Source organism: Lepidochelys kempii, chromosome 11, assembly GCF_965140265.1.
Source record: "Lepidochelys kempii isolate rLepKem1 chromosome 11, rLepKem1.hap2, whole genome shotgun sequence".
Classification (NCBI taxonomy): Eukaryota; Metazoa; Chordata; order Testudines; family Cheloniidae; genus Lepidochelys; species Lepidochelys kempii.
Genome location: NC_133266.1, coordinates 8,874,800 through 8,899,749, shown reverse-complemented (window position 1 = coordinate 8,899,749; position 24,950 = coordinate 8,874,800). Strand labels below are relative to the sequence as shown.

Genomic DNA, 24,950 nt, shown 5'->3' with positions numbered 1-24,950 from the left:
AGCACTTAGGTGTGTTAGTGACTGGAACATGTGACTTCGAAGGGCAAATTCGGACTGACACCATCTGCAAATCAATGGGGCTGCACAGGTTGTAGTCAGGGCAGAATTTGGGTCTGAGCTTTGCAAAATATTAGAGGATCAGATCCAACTATTTGACTGAGGCCTATCTACACCTGGAACTGTGGGTCATGCCGAAAGTAGTGGGAGCAGCATATATACTGTGGTAGGTCACCTATTTTTCTAGGTTTTTGTATTTAGAAGATGCCACTGCCATGTAATCCAAAATGACTACCTGCTAGGCTCCTCCTAGCCTGCTAATAGGCCCATGTGACAAACCCAGTCTGCATTCAGCACCTGCATTTCAAGCCCCTTTCCTCAGTAGGTGAGAGTACAATGTTACAAATTCTTTCTTTTCCAGCAGCTGTCTCTGCTGAGCCCCTACCTCGCAGGGGTCTTGTGAGGATAAGTCCATTAAAGACTGTGAGGCACTCAGGAACTTATATGGCGCCCATTACCATAGTTGTAGTATCTAAGATAGCTAGGCAGATGGTAAGGGCTCTTGTTTTTCCATACCTGCCTCACCTGCTACGGCATCGATGGGGACCAATTACTATTTACGTAGTGCCAAATGTATGTTAGGCACTTTACAGACAAATACGAGGACAAGATCCCAGCCTTGCAGACAACACATAGGTGAGGGGTGGTGAGATGGGATGTAACAAAAAGCGAGGGACAGAGCAGCAATGTAACCAATGTGTCTTGCAGCTTTCATGATGTGTGTTAGATCTTAAAAGCTGGTCATTCATTAACCCTTCTTTGAGGGGTGTAGTAGGATTTCACTTCACTTTGATCTAGTGCCCCTAACTGTTTTGTATTGGTGTACTCCTATACACCACACCTCAGGATAAATGAATTTTATGCTCACAACAACCCTCTGTGAGAGGGAAGCTCTATGACTAGCCTCATTTTACAGATGGGGAACTGAAGCACAGATAGATTAAGTGACTTTCCCAAGGTCACACAGGAAGTCTACAGTAGAGGCAGGAATGGAACCCAGGGCTCTTAAGTCTCAAGCCAGAGTTCAATCCATTAGATCACCCTTACTACTAGCTCTCAGCTGTATAAGAAGCATTTGGATTGATTCTGACAACTCCTTTCTGCAGTTCCATTTCACAGCATCTCCCCAATCACAAGGTGGAAGTGTCACTTTATCGTGGCTAATGTTAATGCAACCAAGAGACTCAACAACCCAGTGTTGCCAACTTCTGTGATATTACTTCAAGTTTCACAATCTTTGGAATTTTGTTTAGAACTTTTGCTCCTGGAAATACATGATTAGGTGAGAATCATGGCTCTCCTTTTCGCTTTTACAAAAGTAAGTGTCTAGCCCTCATGGTTGTAAAGAAAAGCCTAATGTGACCCAAATGCAACCTAAAATCTCAAAAGCCAGAACTGCAAATGTTATTTAAAAAAAATCTCATGAGTGATAAGACTTTGGGGGAGCCTGACTCCTGATTTTTGAATGGCTGGGGTTGGCCACATGGAGGCTTATTCTTGCCAGACTTGGTGCCATCTAAGTGGCAAGCTGGGGATGAACAGGCAGTTTTAAGGATGCAAATGCATTATAGATGCAAACATTTACTGAAAAAGGCAAGTCTGCTAATAGCAATAAAAACACTGCAGGATTTGTGTTAACCCATATGAACAGTAAAGTCTACCATGGTGCTGCTGTTCCTGACCTGAAGTGAAGGTAAAAAATGAACTACACAAGCAGAGATTGGCTAGAAACAAAAAGTCAGAAGCAAAAATTGCCAAACTTTGGATACTGACCTCAAACATTGCAGATGGCCCTTAAAACTTGGGCCTGAACAGACATCCTGCATCCAAACAACTCCTAACTTTAGGAATGTTCCAATCTGGATTCAGATCCGAACCGTGAGGCTGCAGCCTATCTCTAACATAGAATAAACATTTAAATATCTTAAGTTAACATTCTGGGTTTGGAGATAGGCCCCAGCCTCAAGGTTCGGATATGGATCCAGACTGGAACATTCCTAAAGTTTGGGGTTGTTTAGATCCAAAGTTAGTTACACCCATGTAGAAACTGGAGGCAGCACAGTCAAATGGCTGGAGCATTGGACTGAGACTCCTACTCCCAGCTCTGCTACGTGACCTCCGGCACGTCAGTCAATGCCTCTGTTTCCTCCCACATCATTTGCCTTGTTTGTTTAGACTGTAAGTATTTTGGGGTAAGGGTTGTCTTGTTATGTGCTTGTACAGCACCTAGCACAATCAGGCTCTACTCTGAGCTGGGGCCTCTAGGTGCTACTATACTACATATTATATCTATCTAGATATAGATATTGTTTTCTGCATTTCCATTCCCACAGTCTTCTATTCCTGTAACAGAAGGAAGCAGGCCACATTTGACAGTCATATTTATCTCTGTTACTCCCACACCTCAAGGGAGATCTGTTTATTAATGTGCCACTTCCCTTGATAAATTACTAAATAGAAAGAAAAGCCTTGTACTCATTTCTCGCTGCTCCTTCCAGTGATTTATGTTCACAGAGCCGGTTCAGCCATCGGTCCCCATTAATCTGTAGAGGGAAGAAGTCCTGATGTCCAACAGAAGCTCTGGTTTTATTGGTGCAACCATTCAGTGCACCCTCCACTGCACGTAGGTAAATTCCTCTTCCCCCCCACCCCCGTGTAAAACTCTGCTGGAAGCTGTCAGATTCTGCAAGCTGGCCTGGGACTTTTCCAGCACAAATCAAGTAATATGCATTTTATTAGTGTCTGCTCTAATTTAGATCTTTCAGGCACTGTGGGATGTGTAAAGTGTTCTGATAGAGGATCTATGAGGCTGGGTGTATGTTTTACATTAGGGTCTCTCCGATATTAGGGGTTTTCACACATAAATTTGACCTCAAATCATGTTACACACAAATGATTCCGCTTCCAGTGCGGATAGCAACAAAAAGTACCCAAGAAGGAAGGTGACTAGGGAATATAAAGTTTGTTTTACTACATAGAAAATAAGCAGTAACAACCAGAGGAGCAGAATATATCTATGATAATTATTCAAAGCAGGTAATTAGCAGCACCATGGGCATTGTTAATAACCCTAACCTGCACCACTTTTCGCTCCAAGTGCAGGGCACATTTCTTTGACCTTGCCTTTGCTTATAGAAACACATAGCAACACGCCTGTTTAACTACAAAAACAAAACAACACACACGTGCTACCGAAACAAGCCACTTCACTCCACACACTTTTCCTTCTGGGGAGAGGATTAGAGAACAAAAAACACATGACAGATATTCATTCACATTGCACTACCGAAAGTCAGTCAGGTACTACGGGAATGAGTATGGGGTAAAAACCTATATAGTACAGAACATAATAATACTATTGGCCTGACATAATCCCTTATGGCGCCACACACTAATATTAGATGATAAACAGCAAGACAAATAACAATGAAGAGACACTTTGGTTAGGTTTGTCAGGGGGAGTTGAACTTGGGACTTCTAGATATAAAGCATGAGCCTTTACTCCCCTGGGCTAAAGGTCCAACATGTCCCCATGACACCTTTCAAAGGCAAATTTCAAGGACCTTTCCAGATATTAATTAAACCTCATGATACCCTGTGAGGCAGGTAAATATTAGACCCATTTTTCAAACACCTAGGCTTGTGTCTAACCACAATGACCCTTAAAATAAACTTCAAAAGTAAAGTCTCTCCCACCCCAGGCTCCCACTGCACACAGCCCCTCCTCCCTGAGGCTCCGTCTTTCTGCTCTCCCAGCATTCTCACTCCCAATTGCCAGGTTTATCTGTAGGAGTCTACTTGCTCCCAGCAGCCCCTGTCTTCCTGAGAACTCTTTCTTTCTGCAGGGCTTGCAGCCTGGCATCTTCCCGCTCCTCTTCATAGGGGCCAGATGATCCTTGCTTAGGTCTGTCTACTTAGTAACTAAGTGTTGGCTGACCACAGGCCTCTAGCCCTTAAGGGGAAAGCCACCCTGTTACAGGCAGTTTCCCTATTCTGAAATTGTCGAAAGGTCCCTTTCAATCTCTCAAAAACTCTCACGGGAAAGGGGAAAAACATTTCCCACTCAGCTGTACTAAAAAGTGACATTCCGAGGGCCAGACTGCCAGTCAATGGCAAAGTGAGACTATCCTTAGAGATGTGACACCCAGTTGCCTGCTCTAGTCAGTAGGTAACACTCTCACCCAACTAAGAACCTAGTATTCCTAGCAGGCGTGGTCTTGTTCCTTTAAGAAAAACCCCTGTCCCTCCTGTGTCAGTGGCAGCTGAACTCGAGCTCCTTCTACCACTTCTATTTCAGCTCACGCTAAAGCCCATTAAAGTCAATGGGGGTCTTTCCACTGACCTTGATGGATTCTGGATCAGGGACTAAATTTGGATTTAGCAGCCTATCGTTAGGCACACAGGTTGGAAAATTTTGGCCTTTATTTTTTCAATTAATTTCCCTCCCCCAAACTCATAATGCATTAAGTTTTTGAAAAAAAAATCCTCATGGCCTGATCCCGATTAGTGCTCAGAATTAAAGGTGCTGAACACCTCTCATGATCAGGCCCCAAGTGCGTGAGAATGATGAACTCAGTTTTTGTTAAAGTTAGAAAGACTTTATTACACCTACCTGAGAACTCTAGAGTTCTTCAACCTGAAATATATATATATTTCTGATAATGAAGAACAGAAAATGTTAAGCCAAAAGAATTCCCCCCATCCTTCAGCCCCAATTCAGAAGATTCAAAATGCGGGTTTAGAATGGAATGGGAATGGGGTTTAAACTAGAAGTTTAACTATGGACCCTTGATATGGAATTGTGGAGAACATCCCACATAAGATCAATAAAAACTTTACTTTCCTCCCTAAGGCATAAGAATGGCCATACTGGGTCAGACCAATGGTCCATTTAGCCCAGTATCCTGTCTTCTGACAGTGGCCAGTGCCAGATGCTTCAGAGGGAACGAACAGAACAGGCAATTATCAAACGATCCATCCCCTTCATCCAGTTCCAGTATCAGACAGGGAGAGGTTTAGGAACACCCAGAGCATGGGGATGTGTCCATGACCATGTTGGCTAATAGCCGTCAATGGACCTTTCCTCCATGAACTAATCTAATTCTTTTTTGAACCTAGTTATACTTTTGGCCTTCACAACCTCCCCTTGCAATGAGTTCCACAGGTTCACTGTGCATTGTGTGAAGTACTTCTTTTTCTTTGTTGTAAACCTGCAGCCTATTAATTTAATAGGGTGACCCCTGGTTCTTGTGTGATGTGAAGGTGTAAATAACATTTCCTTATTTACTTTCTCCACATCATTAATGACTGTATAGACCTCAATCATATCTTCCCGTATCTCTTTTCTAATCTGAACAGTCCCAGTCTTTTTATTCTCTCCTTGTATGGAAGCTGTTCAATATCCCTAATAATTTTTGTTGTCCTTCTCTGTACTTTTCCCCCAATTCTAATGTATCTTTTTTGAGATGGGGCAACCAGAACTGCATGCAGTGTTCAAGATATGGGTGTTCCCTGGTTTTATACACTGGCATTATGATATTTTTTCATCTTATTATTTATCCCTTTTCTAATGGTTCCTAACATTCGCCACTGCACATTGAGTGGATGTTTTCAGAAACTTATCCACAATGACTCCAAGATCTCTTTCTTCAGTGGTAACAGCTAATTTAGACCCCATTATTTTGTATGTATAGTTGGGATTATGTTTTCCAATGTGCATTATTTTGCATTTATCAACATTGAATTTCATCTACCATTTTCTTGCCCAGTTACCCAGTTTTGCAAGATACCTTTGTAACTCTTCTCAGTTTGCCTTGGACTTAACTATCGTAATTTTGCATCGTCTGAAAACTTTGCCACCTCCCTGTTTACCCCTTTTTCCAGATCATTTATGAATATGTTGAATAGCCCTGGTCCCAGGATAGACCCTTCGGGATGCCATTATTTACCTCTCTTCACTGTGAAGACTATTTATTCCTACCCTTTGTTTCCTACCTTTTAACCAGTTACTGATCCATGAGAGGACTTCCTTCTCATCTCAAGATTACTTACTTTGCTTAAGAGCCTTTGGTGAGGGACCTTGTCAAAGGCTTTTTGAAAGTCCAAGTACACTATATCCACTGGATCATCCTTGTTCACGTTTCTTGACACCTCAAAGAATTCTAATAGATTGGTAAGGCATGATTTCACTTTACAAAAACCATATTGACTCTTCCCCAACATATCATGTTCATCAATGAGTCTGATAATTCTATTCTTTACTATAGTTTCAACCAATTTTCCTGGTACTGAAGTTAGGCTTACTGGCCTGTAAGTCCCAGAATGGCTTCTGGAACCTTTTAAAAAAATCGGCATCACATTCGCAATCCTGCAGTCATCTGGTACAGAGTCTGATTTAAGTGATAGTTTACATACCACAGTTAATAGTTCTGCAATTTCCTATTTGAGTTCCTTCAGAACTCAGGTGAATTCCATCTGGTCCTGGTGACATATTAATGTTTAACTTTTCAATTTGTTCCAAAACCTCTTCTACTGACACCTCAATCTGAGGCAGTTCCTCAGATTTGTCACATAGAAAGAATAGCTCAGGTGTGAGAATCTCCCTCACATCCTCTGCAGGGAAGACCACATGCAAAAATTCTTGGCAGTGGCTTTGTCTCCCTTGAGTGCTCCATTAGCACCTCAGTCATCCAGTGACCCCACTGATAGCGTGGCAGGTTTCCTGCTTCTGATGTACTTAAAATATTTTTGCTGTTACTTTTTGTTTCTTTTGCTAGCTGTTCTTCAAATTCTTATTTGGCATGCCTAACTATACTTCTACACGTGACTTTCCAGAGTTCATGCTCTTCTGTTTTCCTTGGTAGACAGCCCCCAGGCTGTACCACACAGTGTACAAAAAAATCTATTTTAAGAATGTTTTAACAAGAACTCATTGGGTTTACTTTTCATATCCCCCTACACATATAGCCAGAAGGCCCAGTTATTATGAGCCCAACTCTAGAGATTAGAGAATAAATATAACTCACATATTTAAGCCTTTAAAAATGACCTGCAATACCTTTTTGGTACATACAAACTGCCTTTAAAATTACATGAAAATCAGATGTCTCAGGATCTTCAAGGGCTAAAACCAAGTGCTTTGTATCCCACTTGAAAGCTGTGACTCTCCCCTTTCCAAATGATATAAATATCCCATTTCTAGACTAGCAGCGTTCTAAGACTGGATCTTAACGTTCTCACTGGTGCAGGATTAAATCCTGGGCATTGGACCAATCTAACTCTGGAAGGAAATTCAAGCTTCATGAGTAAAGAAAGAAATATTTCTTTGGCAGTTTATTACATGGTGCTACAATTTATCACATATGTCAGTTTCCCTCTTTATCCACAATCTGGAATTTCTTTCCAAATGTAGACTGTCCCAAGAAAGAAATGTCAGAGACAAATTTTAGGTTCAGTCTCAGTTTAAGGTTCAATCTCGTAACTCTGACAATTTTATACACACACACTGTTTGGGGATATTATACGGATAGGACGGGAAGGAATTTTCATAAAGAAGGATTTAAGTCCTCTTTGCAGCATTGGAAATGGGAACAACACATCCCAGCTTAATGTAAACACACGGTGATCAGTTGTGAAGTCCGTTATGTATTAATGTGCCTGGGAATATCTAACTGTCTTCTTGAACTGACCCTAGAAATGAACTCCTCCAAGCACTGTGATTGACTGTCAGAGCGTGCAGGACATCCAGTATGTACCAGAACTTCAGACTGCATCTTTAAAGATAACTTTGTGCTGCAATCTAAGTGGTGGACAAAGAACTTGAAGAATCAATTTATCCAGAGGCAGCCACATAATGTACATGAAATACAGACATTTTACACTCCCTCCCTTCCAAATCACAGCCATAACTGGTGCTTCTTCTGTGTTTCTTCATCCAAAACCTAAAATAACATAGTCTTATTGAAGCCAACACTCTAATGGGCTGATCGGAAGGAAAAAAAAAAGGGAAAGAAAATTCTGTTCACAGGACACAGAAGTATCCCCCCAGGTTATCAAATTAAATCCAGAGGCAGTAACAACATCATAAAAAGGGGTTTGTGCTTGACATAAGACAATCCCCTCATCAATAAGCAGCAGCCAGCCACAAACAGTCTCAGGATAACCGGTTCCTTATTCCCTTCTTTCCTTCTGTTACAGCATCACACATCTTACTTTGACTGCAGCAGATTCTGGGCATTTGTTCAGGTACCAGGTGCTATCTTGGGACTCTTACTTTTTCATTCCCTGGGGCCCTATAAGGCTTAACAGTTCAAGGAATTCTAATGCTTCCCAGGTTTCAGAGTAACAGCCGTGTTAGTCTGTATTCGCAAAAAGGAAAGGAGTACTTGTGGCACCTTAGAGACCTCTAAGGTGCCACAAGTACTCCTTTTCTTAATGCTTCCCAAAGATCCTTGTTGAAAGGCCACATTCTTCTATTTCCAGTGCACAAGGTTAGAAGGCCTAACCTGCACATATAAATTGGATTCATTAGAAACCACAATTCAGGAGGATTCCAGATAAAGCACATACGGGTTGCTGTTGGTCTCTCTCTGTTTTGCACAGTTTTTTCTGGGCAGGAGAAAAGGGTTGTCGGCTTTTCTTAGAGTCTCACAGTCAAATCGCATTTTTATGGAAGGTGCAATTAAAAGCAATGACATTAAAGAAAAGCTCTGCATCCAGCCATGACTATTGCATTCTTTATTCAGCAGACCTGGGTTCTATTCTCAGCTCTGCCACTGGCCTTCTGGGTGACCAAAGGTTTGAAACTAGGGGAACCTGCACCAGTGAAAGTACGGGTTCACACAAGTGCAGGATGACTACACTTTTGCTGCACCTCAGTGCAGTGACATTGGGGTAGCAAAAAATGACAGTGTAGACAAGCCCTTAGTTATCTAGGAATCACCCCAGAGATTTAACTAAAGCAACTGGAAAGCCCCAGACAAGAGTGCATGAAAGAACTATCACAGGCAGCTGTCTCACTTCCAAATGAGCCTTCCAATGTTCAGATGGGGGTGTTAAAATGGGTTCCCCTCACCAGCAGAGTACCTGCTCTGTGAGCTGCAGTATCCAGGGCAGGAGAGGTTTTCCGTTTGAAATGTACATTTCCAAACTTTTTTTTTTTTTCAGTTTTACACAGCGGCTTTGTGTTATTGTAGTCTACTGTGCCATGCGGTGTTTAACAGCTGTTATGCTCCACCCTAGAGTTGGCTGCACTTCAGGGGAGGGTGAAGCGATTCTTGTAAAGTTTTTAAGGCAACATAGAGATCTTTTGGAAGGAAAGGCGCTCTGTGAATGTAACATTTATTCCAACAACATGTCTGTATTTAATGTGTGCTATTGATATTCCCGCATCAGAAGAGCATCCTGTTTTATTACTAAACTATCCACCTAGGTACTTATATGGTCACTTATTTAAATAAATGATTGGAATAATCTGTTAAACAAAAAAGGAATGGTGGGTTCAGTTTCTTAAATCATGATTTCAGAACAAACCACTTCACTCCAGGTTTCGGTGACTCGCAGTTCCCTCATCATGTGTAACTCTGAACCCAAGCCTCTGTTATCAGACAGGCTACTGAACTGAAGACAGCGCTTCAAACCAGCCAGCAGAACATGAACTATGTGATATAGCCATTGCCAAGCCCTTTTTATAGGGCTTAGGTCCCAATTTAGTAAAGCATTAAGCATGTGGTTAAGTCCATCCCTGTTTAGCAAAGGCTTAATTTTAGGCATGTTTTTAAGTCCCATTGACTTCAGGCAAGTTCTGAAGTCCTTTGTTGAATCAGGGCCATAGTTTATAACCAGACCCAATCTCACTACTAGTGCCTTTGCTGGGCGGGAGTGAGAAAAGATAAATCAGACTGCCTGAACATGATCAGAGAATAAATCCCAGACTAACGGATAAAACTCCACATGTGGACCACAGATTTTTTGGGGGGCCCGCTGCTTTTAACATGCTCTTCTTTAAAATGGCCTTGTGGAATTTCACTTCAAGTCTTCATTTATTTCCACTATTGCTTCATAGCTTAGTTTCCATTAATGGAATCCAAAAGTTTACAGATGGGCTTTCCAGTCATTGATCAAGAAAGCTTTTTTAAAGGATCAAAATAATGCTGATCCCAGTCTTTAGAGCTTGGCAAAACTCAACCCTCCCGTGTGATACCGATATAAACGTGGCTGCATGTAATTAGGGACCTTGTTACATGATTTACTCCAGAGCTATGCTAGGAGAAGCCAGGTAGTAAGAGACCCTTCTGCAGAACAGAAAATCCCATATGACTTTCAGATAAAAGACTGACACTAAGTATCCTACAGGATGAGAACCATGGTGCATTGAGTGTCAGTAGTCCGTGTTAGTATTACAAAAGCCATATTTGTTTATCTAACCAGCTCTTTATCTGGCACTTCAGTGAGCTGCTGCAAGTCACTGAAACAAAACACAGTTCAAGAAATGCACCAGGGAGGAGGCAGGGAGGGCCAGGGAATAAATGCAGATCTTGAAGACTAAGGAGATCTGCAGAGGAAAACTCAGAGGTGCCCCTTTGCACCAACAGAGGTTAACCTTTAACAGGCAAGATCATTAGGAAATTATTACTGACCACCTGTTTTGCTTTCTAACAAAACACCCTGTCAAAGGTTTGGGCCTGAGGGCTGTGGTTGTGGGGAAGGGCAGAACTGTACCAGAGAGAAAAGATCAGGATTTTAGTTATAGGGTAAATCTACACTGTAATCATGGAGTGTGATTTCAGCTCGCGTAGTCATACCTGAGCTAGCTTTAATCTAGCTAGCTTGGCTACTGGAGAGTGAAGCCATGGCAGCCTGGGCTTCAGCATAGGCTGTACAAGCCCACCCAAAACTGTGGGTAAATACTTGGGTGGCTGGCCCACCTGATGCTTGTGATGCTGCAGCTTCACTGCTATTGGTCCCCAAGCTAGCCAGATTAAAGCCTACATGATGATGCCTGATAATTGCAGTGTAGACATACCCTTAGAATCCTGATCCTTGGTGAATCTAATTGTTGATGGCAGAAATCAGCTGCAAAGTGTTTATTTAGAAATTGTTTTTATTTAGAAATTTAGATGAGCTCTCATCACTGCAGCCTCAGTGCAAAAAGAAGTCAGTTATAAAGCAATGAAACATCAAAGTCTTTAAGTCTGAAAGATCAAAAGTAGAATCTCTAAAGCAGTAATGGACTGAGACAGACCTCAGTTTCAATGCCTGAACTAATCCATGAGCCAATCAGAAGCATGGGATCAGAGAGTCATGCTGGGTTCTTTCCTTGTGCATCAGCACCTCTAACAAACATTCCGCAGGCCACATCATGCCCTCAGTGCTGCTTGTGCAGCTCCCCATTGTCTTTCATGGAGTGAGACACCATGAGGAGAAAAAAACTTACGCCTTTAAAAATCAGTGTAATCTAATCTGAAACTACAGCATGAATCATAATTGTAAGGTTATAACATGGACGGATTCGCTATATGGCAGAGCTGTGGGTGCTCACGCTACATTTTCATACCTTAACATGATTTTATTTCTTTTCAGTATACCCTTAACTCTGAATTTTCTGGGTTCAGAACGTCTGATTTGGGGACAGTTACAACACCCCTGTAATGATTTTTACTATATACTTTCAACCTTAATTCCATTTTAACATTTTGTCTGAGACTTTAGATTACCATAGGCCCTATAGGCTCCAACCAAGATTAAAGTCCCCTTGCGCTCGACGCTGTGTAACACATAATGAGAGGCAGCCTGTGCAAACAAAAAAGTCTAAACAAAAAAGACAGACAAGGTGGGAAAGGAAACAGAGGCACAAAGAGGTGAAGTGGCTTGTCTGACATCACACTGCAGGTCACTGGCAGGGACTAGAGCCCAGGCCAGTGCACCATACACCATGCTGACTCCCATGTATTTAGCAGCCAAGGTGCCTCTCCAAATGGTCATGATTGTTTTTTGTATATGGATAAACTTTTTAAACTCAGCTTTTTAAACCAGTAATTACAGTGCAGCCCTAATGTTCTTTAGAAACACAGAGAAACCACACACAATAACATCTGCTTTCATCCACGTGGAGAACAATTCTCTAGGCTTGAGTAAACTTCCCCCAGAGGAACCCTCTGTGAGCTGCCCCCAAGCAAGGGGGAGGCACATTCCCTACTCACCATCTATAGGGCTGAGGTAATCATGAAGATGTGCCGCGCTAGCTGCTCCCCCACTCTGCATCAGGAGGTCCCCGTAAGGATTCGGATGGCTGGCCATGAGCGTCATCTGGTGATAGTAGTCGGCAGGGTTGGCTCCTGGAGGGGGAGGGGGCAAACCAAAGAGGCCTCTCTCTTTTAGATGCTCATGAGCCACTGTAGAGGCAGAGAGTGAGGAGACAAACATGGGGAAAATGTTCTCACAGTAAGTAAAACTCCAGTGCTGACATTACAGTCTGCCCCACAGTCCCCAAGCCCCCTTGTTACAACTCAGTTTGGTGCTCTAATGACGTGCGTTTGGGCGTGTTTCTGTGGACAAAAGAGGCCTCTGCATTCTTCCATTTCCGCACATTTATAAACAATGTCTCATTCCCCCTTCTAATAATCCTTCCACATGAAAACAGAATTCACTGCGGGGAGGGGTCTGGAAGGCCCGACCAGCCCACAGCAAAAACGCTGTCAGCATCAACTTTGGTGCCTATTAGCAAAGAAAAAGACAAGTAGAGTCCAGTTAACAACCGCAGCTCAAGGAAATTAAAGCTGAGATCTAATGCGGAGAGCTAGGTTTAGCGTCTGGCAGTGTAAAACCATTTTGGCTGCCAAAGCCAATTACACTCACTTTCTTCCCACTGTAATTTTTCAAACCTGCCTCCCCACTAGCTTGCCATTAACTTATTTACCATGGCCTAAAAAAACCCCACGATGCCCCTTTTAAAATGCCAAATAATGAAACGCACTTTGCAAGGCGGTGGAAAAAAAAATACATGAGCAATAAAACCTCTCTGCTGTATGCTGAGAGCAGAGGTTTGGAATCTTAACACTTGCTTGGGTGAGCAAAACCTAATTAACAGGAACAGAAAAGCCACATTGTAAGGTGTGCATGTACCTGTATCTAGCCAAGCTATTGACGCGCCCCTCAGTTACCGCAGCATCTAAACACGTCAGTCTTTCGATAGATATCTCCTCACCACACTGATGTGAGGTAGGAAAGCGCTGTTCTTCTAATTTTACATTTGGGTAGTGTGACCAGATGTCCCGATTTTATAGGGGAAGTCCTGATATTCGGGGCTTTGTCTTATATAGGTGCCTATTACCCCTCACCCCCTGCCCCAGTTTTTCAGCCTTGCTTTCTGGTCACTCTACATATGGGAAACTCAGGCACAGAAAGACTAAGTGACTTCCCCAAGGTCACAGAAAGTCTGCACTGGAGCAGGAAACTGAACCCAGAAGTCATGAGTCCCTGGCTAGCACCCTAAACACTGGACCATCCTTCCTCTCTATGTAGATACATACAAGGTCCAATTTTGACTTCACAAACACACTTTTTATATTGATTTCTTATGGAGATACTTCTGATTTACTCATCTGCAACTAAATGAGACCTCAGACTGTACTGAATTTTATATATATATATTGTGGCCATATTCTCTTCTGCCATAAATTGATGCAGCTCCAGCATTACATAAGTAGAGAATTGGGCTCTCTATCTATTTATGCTTTCAAAAGGGTACACCTGTATTTCAATGTTTTCTGAAATTACTGAAATTTACTGAAGAGCCTCCCATTTTTCATTTCTCCCTGCCTCCTACCTCAAATATACAGCGTTTAACATTATCAAACACTCCGTAAGCCTGTGCGATGCCTCAGCTCGCTGAGATGGGGAAGGTAAGAACTATACTGAATACAGCCTGATGCTTGGAAGTGTCTGGGTTATTTACAGTCAGTGCCGCATCTATGCACCATGCACAGGTTTTCACAGTCCCTTTACACGGGCAAGAACTATTCCACAGGGATTACCCGGGGAAGAGGGAGGAGAGCAGAAATAACGAGGAACGAGGGGTCAGGTGGCCTCTCCCCCTTACACTAGGGCACCCATCACGTGAGAAAGGCTAGCGCCATGTGGAACCGCTGTAGTGTACAGGAACTGTGTAATAGCCCTTTAAGTAGTTTTTTGGTCCCTTAGTGAGCCCTGCCTGCTGTCTTCTATTGCAGACGCCACAAGAACCGACTTGTGGTGTCTGCAATCGAAGCAGCAGCATATATCCGTAGCGAGGCCTTGTGTGTTTGTATATAGTTAGTAAACGTGGTTATTTGGAATCCAACTGTGTCCAAGATGTTTCCTTATATCATTAGTGTTGTGTAAAGAGCAAAGACACAACAAACACTTTGCACAGCTGCAGCCCTGTCACAGGGCTGCCGGGGTCCCTCTGGGGACCCACTGCCAGTGAAGCTCATAAGACCAGAGACTGGAGTAAAATGGTACATAATTTTAAGCAAAATATTTATAACAGAATCCAACAGTAACAGCTCTTCTCATGCTCTGGTTTGTCAATGCAATGATGCAAAACAAATGTGTAGTTACAGACCAGGGGAAAAACAACAGCTCCCCACTTCAGAGAGCAGCTGTAGATTCTTTGCAGCTGTAGATCCTTCGGGTATAGGGAATGTAGTGCGGGTGAAAAGTGCCAGAGCTACAAAATAGCTACAGCACGAGTAGCAGTAGAGCAAACTCCTCCAGCACCGTGTTGGCTACATGCTTCAACCTTGACCCCCAGAGACCACTTCTCGGCGTAAGAGTTGCCATGCGCATTCATTTTCTGCCCTCTCTGTGGAGACTGCCAATATGGGTGCCAGCCTACGCCAACTGCTGAGAGGAGGCATAGTTCAACAACAGTCAATCTAAGAACTGCACAACTCATTTCATGTCAGCCACTTGACAGCCTGTAGTTCAGCTACGGCTTTAAACCCTCACGCTCAGTGTCAGGACAGCAATGCGCTTACCATCAGCAGGGCTGAGGCCTCTGGCGGCAGAGATCATGGAGAGAGTGGGACTGCTGTGCACGGTGCGGAGGTAATGTTCCATATGGGGGTTCATGTACGGGTGAGGGGGGTTGAAAGGTGATTCACCAGGTCCTGCTGGGTGAGGAGAAAGGCGAATAAGGGAGATGTCGGAGATAACGGGGCTGCCACTGAGGGTAGGAGGCCTGTGAAGGAAACAGAAAAACATACAGTAAATTGGTCTTCAATTTCATTAGCACCTCTTTGTGCATTTTTTCTTTAAGCTTGAGCATATGGCTGGAGAGCAAGGACTCCTGGGTTCTAGTCCCAGCTCTGACTCACTGTGTGAACCTAGGTAAGTCATTTCAATTTTTTTGCACCTCAGTTTGCCCTTCTATAAAATAGATATAAACTGTGCATATATGTACCACTGCCACCTGTTGGAGAGAATTATAATTGCTCTATTCTATATCTTATGCTGCTAATAGTGGTTGAAGAATCTCCTCTATCTCAACTGGTTTTGGAGCAAAAGACTCAGAGATAAATTATTGTGAAATCCTCTGTGGCCACAGAATACAGTACAGTGACATATGTGATGCCTTAGTTGGCCACAAGTTTCTACAATACTGACCTCACATTGATATTGTGAAGGCTGTTTAAAGAATTTTTGCCACATACACTGAGATCTTTGGAGAACAGGTGCTATGCAAGTGCAAGGTGCTAGAATTATTCTTTACAAGTTCCTCTATGAACTTTACAGAGAAAAGATAAAGTGCCCATCGCCACTTCCCTGCGGGAAGGGGGAGGGGAAAGGAACCTCCTTTGTTCTCTTCTAAACCTGCTCATAGTGAGACCATGGACTTGTCAAAACTAGAGAGAAAGAGACAGAGACTTTGTCAGCTGGAGCTCAGGAGAGGTATGTGCTTGCCAGCAAGTCAGGCAGAATTTCTGTGCTCAAAGCCTGGAAAAAACTGCTAAAGCCAATAGAAGTAGTGAATCTAAGTTTCAGGAAGCCGAGCTAGACAAGAAAGGGATGTAAAAGCTACAGACACTCGCCACATTTATGGTCATGAAGGTGAGCCACAGGATGAGCTGCATTTCTTGGTCTGTTCTGAGCAGGCCTTGAATCCCTATTTGCTCTTTGACAGTTTTTTCATCTGCCCATCTTACTAGGAGACTGCCTCAGATAGGAAACTGCACCTCCCAGGGGCTAGCAGCTGCTGCCTTTGCAATGTCTAGAAGTGAAGGAAGTTTGGGAGGGAGGACAGCCAAGTAATTAAAGCAGGGAAGCCAGAATTCCTACATTCTATCCCACACCCTGTCACTGAATTGAGTGACCTGGGGCAAGTCACTTAGCCGCCCTCTGACTAAATAACCCACCTGCAGAAGTCAATCAAAACTTTTTCAAACCACATTGGAAGGTTTGTTTTAAGATTTTGAGGGCAAATGTTCTGATCAGATTTTATCGTGTGTGTTCTTCTTGTTCTAGCCTCCTTAGCGCTAAATCCCTCAGTCCCTGCTTAGGCAAAGTCTCCGTTAAAGTGAGAATTTGACCTGAGAAAGGATTCACTAAATGCTGCAGGTTTAGGTATCTGGACATTTCTACATAAGAAAAAAAAATCAGACCTGTATTTCAACCCTGGAGCAGCTCCACCAGCAGTAGCAAAGGTGAAAGATGTAGTGTAGTGAGGTCTCAGGTGTTTACTCCATCATATCTTCCAATCCTTATTAAATAACCGAGTGACAATAATGCATGCTCAATCTACCATACAGCCTTCATCCTTCCTATCACTCGGGGATAAATACAGGATCTGTATTATGCCAGTCTAAACTCAGCCTTAGTGTTCAGCCCCTTCATAAACCTGCAAAGGGAGTTCTGTCAAAAAAACCTACAGTACCAGGAGAGGGAACTGGTGGCATGTGTTATTTACGGTGGATGCAGAGAAAACAAATGCAGTCCCTGTCCTGAGTAGGTTACAGTCTTAGCTACATACAGGAAACAGGGCAAAGTAACAGTAGACAAAGAGGAAAGAGAGGGGTCTACATCATGTGAGATCCCTTTTAAATTAGATTTAGATCTAATGAGGGTTGGTGTGGAAAGATAGGGGTAGAGCATGTCCGATGATGGGTTTTGAGGATGATCGTGAAGCACGATTTTATGATGTATGGGATCAGAGGCTTGGCAGCATGCTGGTGGGTAAAGGGTAGTGGAAAGATGCAGAATTATCAGCGTAAAGAATCTAAGTGGGTGAATGACAGGAGATAAGAGAGTGGCTGGAACAAGGGCTGAGCTCAGTGGCATTGGTCTAAGCACTGGAAATGGTAGCACATTTTATGCAGGACTCTGCGTAAGAATATTTAAGTATTCCCATGAGTGTGTGTGAGCGCAAATATCTGTCTCTCTACATGTGTATGTAGCCACAAGAGTGAAGCTCTCTGAGAGGCTTAGACATGCCACCTGAACTTCAAGATACAGATTTCACCCTATACTGTCAACAATTCAGGTGCCTTTTTATTTATTTATAATACTTGGATATCCACAAAGCCCACAGAACAGTAACACAAGCTTTATAGCCTCATTCAGCAATTTATGAGGGTGTTTGTCATTGTCTTTCTGATAAATTAGTAAATCTGGCAAGTGTTTGAACACTTTTTGCTGATGTGTAATACATTAAAATGTCTTTTAAAATATATATATATTGTTCTAAATACTCCTCTGTAGTGATAAAGTCTGCCTCTCACCAGTGTAAAATACAAGGCAGCAAAAAGCTGTCATTACAAGGGTATATCAGTATCCAAAACACACACACATACACACAAGTTTTATTGGAATCACTCCTGATTCACAGTGCAATAATTGAAAGCAGAATCAAGCCCATTATATTTTATAGTACTGAAAGACAAACTTATGATCACATAGTGATTTCAACCTCATAACCTGTTACTATGTCATTTTGTTACCAAAATTATGTAGGTGACTTAGTCAGTTTCCAAAACTGCCTTGTTCCAAACTGTGTGGCCTATGTACATAGCCCAGTGTACTGTGGCTGGTTAACATCCTCTGTACTTCAGCCATGACATCATCTACAATAGCAGCACGCCTGCAAGGCTCAGCCAAGCTTGAGCTAAGATTTGTGTAACAGTCGAAGTTGCTGCTAATAAGTCAACCGTGTATGAAATCTACCAATTTATTTTGTGGGGTGGGGGGGGGGAAGAGAAGTGAATCAAAGTCTCTGTTCCAGATTTAGTTTCACATCACTTCTAACAATCTCCACCACCTCATCTGGAAAAAATGAAATGGGTTTTAAAAAAAGTGATGTCATTAAGAAAACATCTGACTAATTTTTCTTCTGATGAAGACTTAATATAAGCAAGGGGGAATGTAAATTAAAAGCAGCCCCAATCTACCCCAACCCGTGGAGCCTGGCTTAATATATAAGCCATGAAAAGAGTTTTCTTACATATACAGTAAGTTCCCTCTTTCATCAATAGTCAGTGCTTCTCCCAATGGGGTTGTGAACTTCTTTGATGCAGGCTTGAAACTATGTATTAGTGGGTCTATGAGCCTTCTGAGGCTACTGTGATCAAACTGTGAGGCCGACATTGTAAATGCATTTAATAATATGCAGGGCTCGCTATTCATTTTCTCCATGCTAAATTGTGCAGAAGATTCTGAGTCCCTCAGAGGAGGAAAACTCCAGCCTGGCCAAAAAGGTAAAGTTGGAGAAAAATGACCAAGATGTCAACCAAAAGGCATACAAATGGAAATGCAGCCGGCAACAGAGCACAAGGTTAGCCTGGTGGTTAAAGAAATGGACTCAGAGGTCCAACTGAACTGGGTTCAATTTTCAGTTCTTCTACAGACTTCCTCTGTGACCTTGCGCAAGTTACTTAGCTTTTCTGTGCCTCATCTGTAAGGCTACGGTCTACAGCACATGATTCTTTCAGCGGCGTGTATAGCGTGTACTCGAATCGCCCCCCTAGCATGGCTTTAAATAGCAGTGTAGACAGTGAGGCATGGCTTAGGTGAGTAAAGAATACACATGCTTGAAGGGAGTGGGCATGTACCTGAGTACATACCCGCCACAGATCTTTTTGCTCAATCCGTGCTGTTCCCTCTACACTTCTGGTTTTAGTTGTGTAGCGCCCCCGACACAAGAAGAGACTCTGGAGAAAGGCTCTGGCACTGGGGAGGCAGCAGGGAAAGGCTCTGCAGTGGGGAAAGGCTCAGTCAATTCCTTGCTGCTAGAGACTTTCCCCTCTACTGGTAAGGACTCTGGCAGAGGGGAGGCAATGGGAAAAGGCTCTGCCAGCTCCCCACTGCTACAGCCCTTCCCTGCTGCAGGTAAAGCCTACATCAGCAGGGAAAGGCTCTGGCAGCCTTGTAACTATACACTGTAGTGTGGACCCAGCTTGCTTTTCACTGCAGCGCGTAGTTACGCATACCCTGAATGCCACCAAAAGCGGTGTGTAAGGTAGACGTAGCCTAAAAGTAGAATAGTAATACTCCTGCTCTTTATTTGTCTCATCTATTGAGACTGTAAGTTCTTTGGGGCTGGGACTTTATCTTACTGTGTATGTGTGTAGTGTGCCTAGCACAATCAGGTCGAAATCTCTGTTAGGACCTCTAAAGATTACTGAAACACAAAATAATTATAATAAGCAGCTCAGGGATACTGATCGCTTACCATGACAAGTCTCAAAGTAGCATGGCTATCATCAACTACCAACTAATATTAATCCTTAAGAGTACTGGGGATAAGGTCCTCCATTCCTCAGGCCACTGTCTTCTCCTCACAACTTGCTTTCCCATTTCACCAGTAGCCATTTGCTCCCCATCCATTATTATTAATTATCTGAATTCTGGTAAGCTCCTGAAGGCCTCAGTTTAGAAGAGTGCCCCCACTGTGCTAGGTGCTGTACAAAGACATAGTAAAGAGACAGTTCCAGCCTCAGAGAGCTTACAAGATGAACAAAGGGTGGTGATGGGGTGGGGGGGGGAGAGAAGGTATTATTAGCTCCCTTTTACATCTGGTGAATTTAGGCACGGGGAGATTAAATAACTTGCCCAGGGTCAGAGAGGTAGTCTGGGGCAAAGGTGTGAATAGGATCCAGGTCACCTGGTTCCCAGTATGGTTCCTTAACTACAAGATCAAACCTGGTCACCTTCAGAGCTTTTCCCCTGCTGCAGTATCCCCATCCCTGAAAGTTCTTCCACCCTGTTACTAGTCCTTTCCACACCTGCAGCGTGGCTGCCTCCCCATCTGTGTTCTAAAGGCTGAAGGGTCGCTGACGACTGTATCCATCTATGCCAAAATTTGACCTACATATTTGACCGACAAGATCAAACCATGCCCTCTCTCCAGGGACTATATCCAGCTTTGGCAGGGATATGGAATGAAACAAACAGCTCTCCGCTTTCCATCTCTAAACACTATGATCCCAACTGTTTGGCTCTCCTCCTCATACCCCATTCCATATTCAGGAACAATCTGGACCATCCCTAACAAAAATACATGATAGCATCCACCCCACACATCACATCCACAAATGCAACCCCCAAGGCTGCATTCACCTAACAGGGAGAAAAGGACTGGTTCTAGGCAGAAGCTGTGGGTGCTTTAAGCATTTCCTTAACACTCTTTCCCACAGACCTATGATGTTAGAACACATTTGTAAAATTATTCACTGTTCTCGCTGTTGGACCCTGGGACGGCATGAAGAAAACACCTGACCATGCATACTGAGGGAGAATCCAGGATCCACTGAAGTCATCTGCGAAACTGCCCCTCACCGCAATGGGGCCAAGATTTCACCGTATGTATATTTCCAACACAGCTGGGGCTGCACTTTGCAAATAGGCTTTGGAAATGGGAGCGGGGTGCCTGTTTCCCTGAGGCTCCTTTCAAAATCCCAATGTATATCATTAGCAGTCAGTTATTCTGTAGTGATTTACATCTTCCAAGAGGCACATAAGCGTTCATCAATTTACCCTCTCAATGCCCCTGGGAAGCAGAGAAGGTTATTTGTTATCCCCTCCCCCCTCTTTTTAAAATTTTAAACAGACATGGAAACTGAGGCGGGGAAAGTCTGTTGATTTGTCTAACGCCATACACTGAGTTGGTGGCAGAGCTAATGTCAGAGAACTTTCGAGCTCTCAGGCCACTAACTCACACGTCTCTTCAGATCAGTTACTGACAAATTATTGTTGACGGCTAGGAGGGAACCGCCTTGAAAAATGCACAGGGCAGTGTTGGGGTTACTAGATGTTTTCTCCTTGCTCCAATAATCTGCTGTCTATGGAAGGGAACCGTTAGGCATCTACAGATATGAGTATGAAGCAGCAAACATTTCTTGCATTCATGGGCAGTGATTTGAGTCCCTTAGGAATATCTGTGACCAGGATTGGAGATAAAGCGGGGAGATCTCTTTAAACACTGATGGCATCAGGAAAAGTGCCTCTCAGAACATTATTTGCAGCCTTAGATTATTTCCACAGCTGTCAATAGTTCTCTCCACCGGTGCATTGTTCTCACCTACTTGTCAGTGCTGAAAGCCACCCTGCTGTTTCAGGGTCTGATGTACAATCCTCCACAGATGCAGGGAGGCGAGGCAGCTCAGCAGTTGGCTTGTGACAGGACTGTAGGAATAGCACCAGCAGCAAGAAGATCTATTAACAGTTGACACTTGACACATAGAATCAGTGGGAAACTAGGAATTTTTGGTGGTTTCCTAGGGGTCTAGTAACTCCCCAATTGTACTTGCATCAAAGGAAAAGAAAGCTGCTTAATCTTCTTACCACCTGTGCCACCCTAGTGCAGCAAAACAAAATCAGGGTAAATAAGTTTGTTGAAATCAGTGTCAATTCATCCAAAATATGCAGACAACCTAAAAGCAGAGGAATGGATTAAACATGCTGTAGTCGGTAAGAGCCATATCTGGGCAGCGGCCTCATGCTAAATGGCAGTACTGGGTCTCTTCTTTGGCACTACGGTAAACTGACAGGCCTCTCAGCAGGACAAAAAGCTTTTATCAAGTCTCCATCAGGCAGTTCAACCAAAATGGAAAAAAAAAAATCCATCTATCCCTAAGAACCTTTGTTCACTGTGTAGCAGTGTCAGGGCCTAAGAGGTTTGAAAAATCTGCTCCCCCTGAACAGTAACATAATACTTTGCTGTAGCACCTTTCATCTGAAGGTCTCCAACTGCTTAGTACAGAAGGAGGAGTTATGGGCCTGATCCTCACCTGGCATCTTCAAAATGGACTCTCTCCTTTGACTTCAGTGGAGCTACACTGATTTACACCAGTTGAGGATCTGGCCCTGCAAGGGTATATCTGCACTGCAGCTGGGAACGAGCCTCCCAGCCTAGGTAGACAGACTCATGCTAGCTCCGACTAAGCTAGCATACTAAAAATAGCAATGTGGATGTTGCAGCTCAGGCTCTGAAGCCCACCCTGGGTTTGAGCTCGGGTGGCTAGTCCCAGTCTCCACTGGAGGAGCAACTTTTACACTGCTATTTTTAGCATGTTAGTTCCAGGGAAATTAGCATGAATCTACCCACCCGGTCTGGGAGACTTGCTCCAAGTTGCAGTGTAGTCATACCCCTGGATGCACAACCCCCTTTGTGAGGCATGTGAGGAGTACAATTCCCATTTTACAACTAGGTAAATGGGGAATGTGGTAAATTTGCCAAAAGTAACACAGCAAATAAAAGGCAGACCCAATAATAGAACCCAAGTGTCCTGTCTCCCCAGTCCCATTCTCTAGCCAGTAGACAACACTCTCTCCAAAAGGGAGTGGAGGATTTTCAGTGGCTCAGTAGTTTACAGTCCTAGCCCATATGTGCCAAACATCTCAATTCAGCATGGTCAGGCCTGTCACAGATTGAAATGTCAGTAGAGGGGGTTTTGGAACAAACTGATAAATTAAACAGTAATAAGTCACCAGGACCAGAAGGTATTCACTCAAGAGTTCTGAAGGAACTCAAATATGAAACCGAAGAACTATAATTGTGATATGTAACCTATCCCTTAAATCAGCCTCTGAACCAGATGACTGGTGAACAGCTAATGTAATGCTGATTTTTAAAAAAGTATCCAGAGGCCATCATGGCAATTTCAGTACCAGGCAAATTGGTTGAAACTATAGTAAAGAGCAGAATGATTAGACTCAGAGAAGAACACAATGTGTTGGGGACAAGTCAACATGACTTCTGTAAAAGGAAATCACGCCTCACCAATCTATTAGAATTTTTTGAGGATGGCAACAAGTATGTAGTCAAGAGCGATCCAGTATCTGTACTAAGAAAAGGAGTACTTGTGGCATCTTAGAGATGCATCCGATGAAGTGAGCTGTAGCTCACGAAAGCTTATGCTCTAATAAATTTGCTAGTCTCTAAGGTGCCACAAGTACTCCTTTTCTTTTTACGGATACAGACTAACACGGCTGCTACTCTGAAAAGTATCTGTACTGAGACCTGTGCTGTTCGACATATTCATAAATGATCTGGAAAAGGGGTAAACAGTGAGATGGCAAAGCAGACTGCAAAGAGTTACAAAGAGATCTCACAAAACAGGGTGATTGGATAACAAAAAGGCAGAAGAAATTCACTGTTGATAAATGCAAAGTAATGCACATTGGAAAACAATCCCAACTATGCATACAAAATGATGGGTTCTAAATGAGCTGTCATCTCTCAAGAAAGAGATTTTGGAGACATTGTGGATAGGTTTCTGAAACCATCTGCTCAATGTTCAGTGGTAGTCAAAAAAGTTAACTGAATGATAGGAACTATTAGAAAAGAGATAAACAATAAGACAAAAATATAATGCCAATATATAAAGCCATGATCTGCCCATACCTTGAACTCTGCGTGAAGTTCTGGTCACCCCATCTCAATTGGAAAAAGTAAAGAGAAGGACGAACAAAAATATTAGGGGTATGGAACAGCTTCCATATAAGGAGAGATTAAAACGACCGGGGCCGTTCATCTTAGTAAAGAGATGACTAAGGGAGGATGTGATCGAGGTCTATAAAATCATGAACATCGCAGAGAAAGCGAATAAGGAAACCCCTTCACATAACAGAAGAACCAGGGATCACCCAATGAAATTAATGGGCAGCAGGTTTCAGAAAGAAACGTCTAAGGAAGTACTTCTTCACAAAACAAATAGTGAATCTGTGGAACTCGTTGCCAGGGGATGCTGTGAAGGCCAAAAGTATACTGGTTCAAAAAAGAGGTAAGTTCATGGAGGATAGGCCCATCAATGGCTCTTAGCCAAGATGGTAAGGGACACTACCCTTTTCTCTGAGTGTCCCTAAACCTCTGACTGCTGGGACTGGATGAAAGGGGATGGATCACTCGATAATGGCCCTGTTCTGTTCATTCCCTCTGAAACATCTGGCCCAGGATCATGGTGGGCTAAATGGACCATTGGTCTGACCCAGTATGGCCAGTCTTATGTCACCAAAATATTTTATCCCCCAGTGCAGTGTATTTCAATGAAGTGGGCACACATCCCTATTTATGTCTCTTAGAGGTTGGCAAGTACATATTCCTCTCACCACTACTCACAATGGTGGATGTGAGCTGCTATGCCCCTGGGCATTACTGCTAGACACAATGCTGTTAAAGGTGTTCTTTATGTCCCTTGTGCTGGAACAGCAGCCCCACTGATCAGCACAGTAGCAGCATTACTTCTTGGAAGTGAATCCCCATTGGGATGAGGGTATCTGAGGCTACCAGTATTTGGAGGAGGTACTAGCGGTTCTCAGGCATTTTAATTTGTAAATAAGTGCAGCAAAAATAGTGTGACTTTCATTTAATTTTTTTTTAAATAAATTGGCAGAGCGGATGCTTGGGCAGCAGCCCAACTTCC

At 43.2% G+C, this 24,950-nt stretch overlaps 1 protein-coding gene across 1 annotated transcript in view; it reads right to left on the bottom strand.

The window, feature by feature from the left end:
• GLI2 (GLI family zinc finger 2) overlaps positions 1–24,950 on the bottom strand; it is a 244,572-nt gene that overhangs the window by 33,108 nt on the left and 186,514 nt on the right. Inside the window, exons 4-5 of the mRNA XM_073304689.1 lie at positions 15,075–15,277; positions 12,258–12,449 (exon numbers count right to left, since the gene is read on the bottom strand). Coding sequence (XP_073160790.1) covers positions 12,258–12,449; positions 15,075–15,277 — 395 coding nt within the window. The remainder of the gene's footprint in view (positions 1–12,257; positions 12,450–15,074; positions 15,278–24,950) is intronic.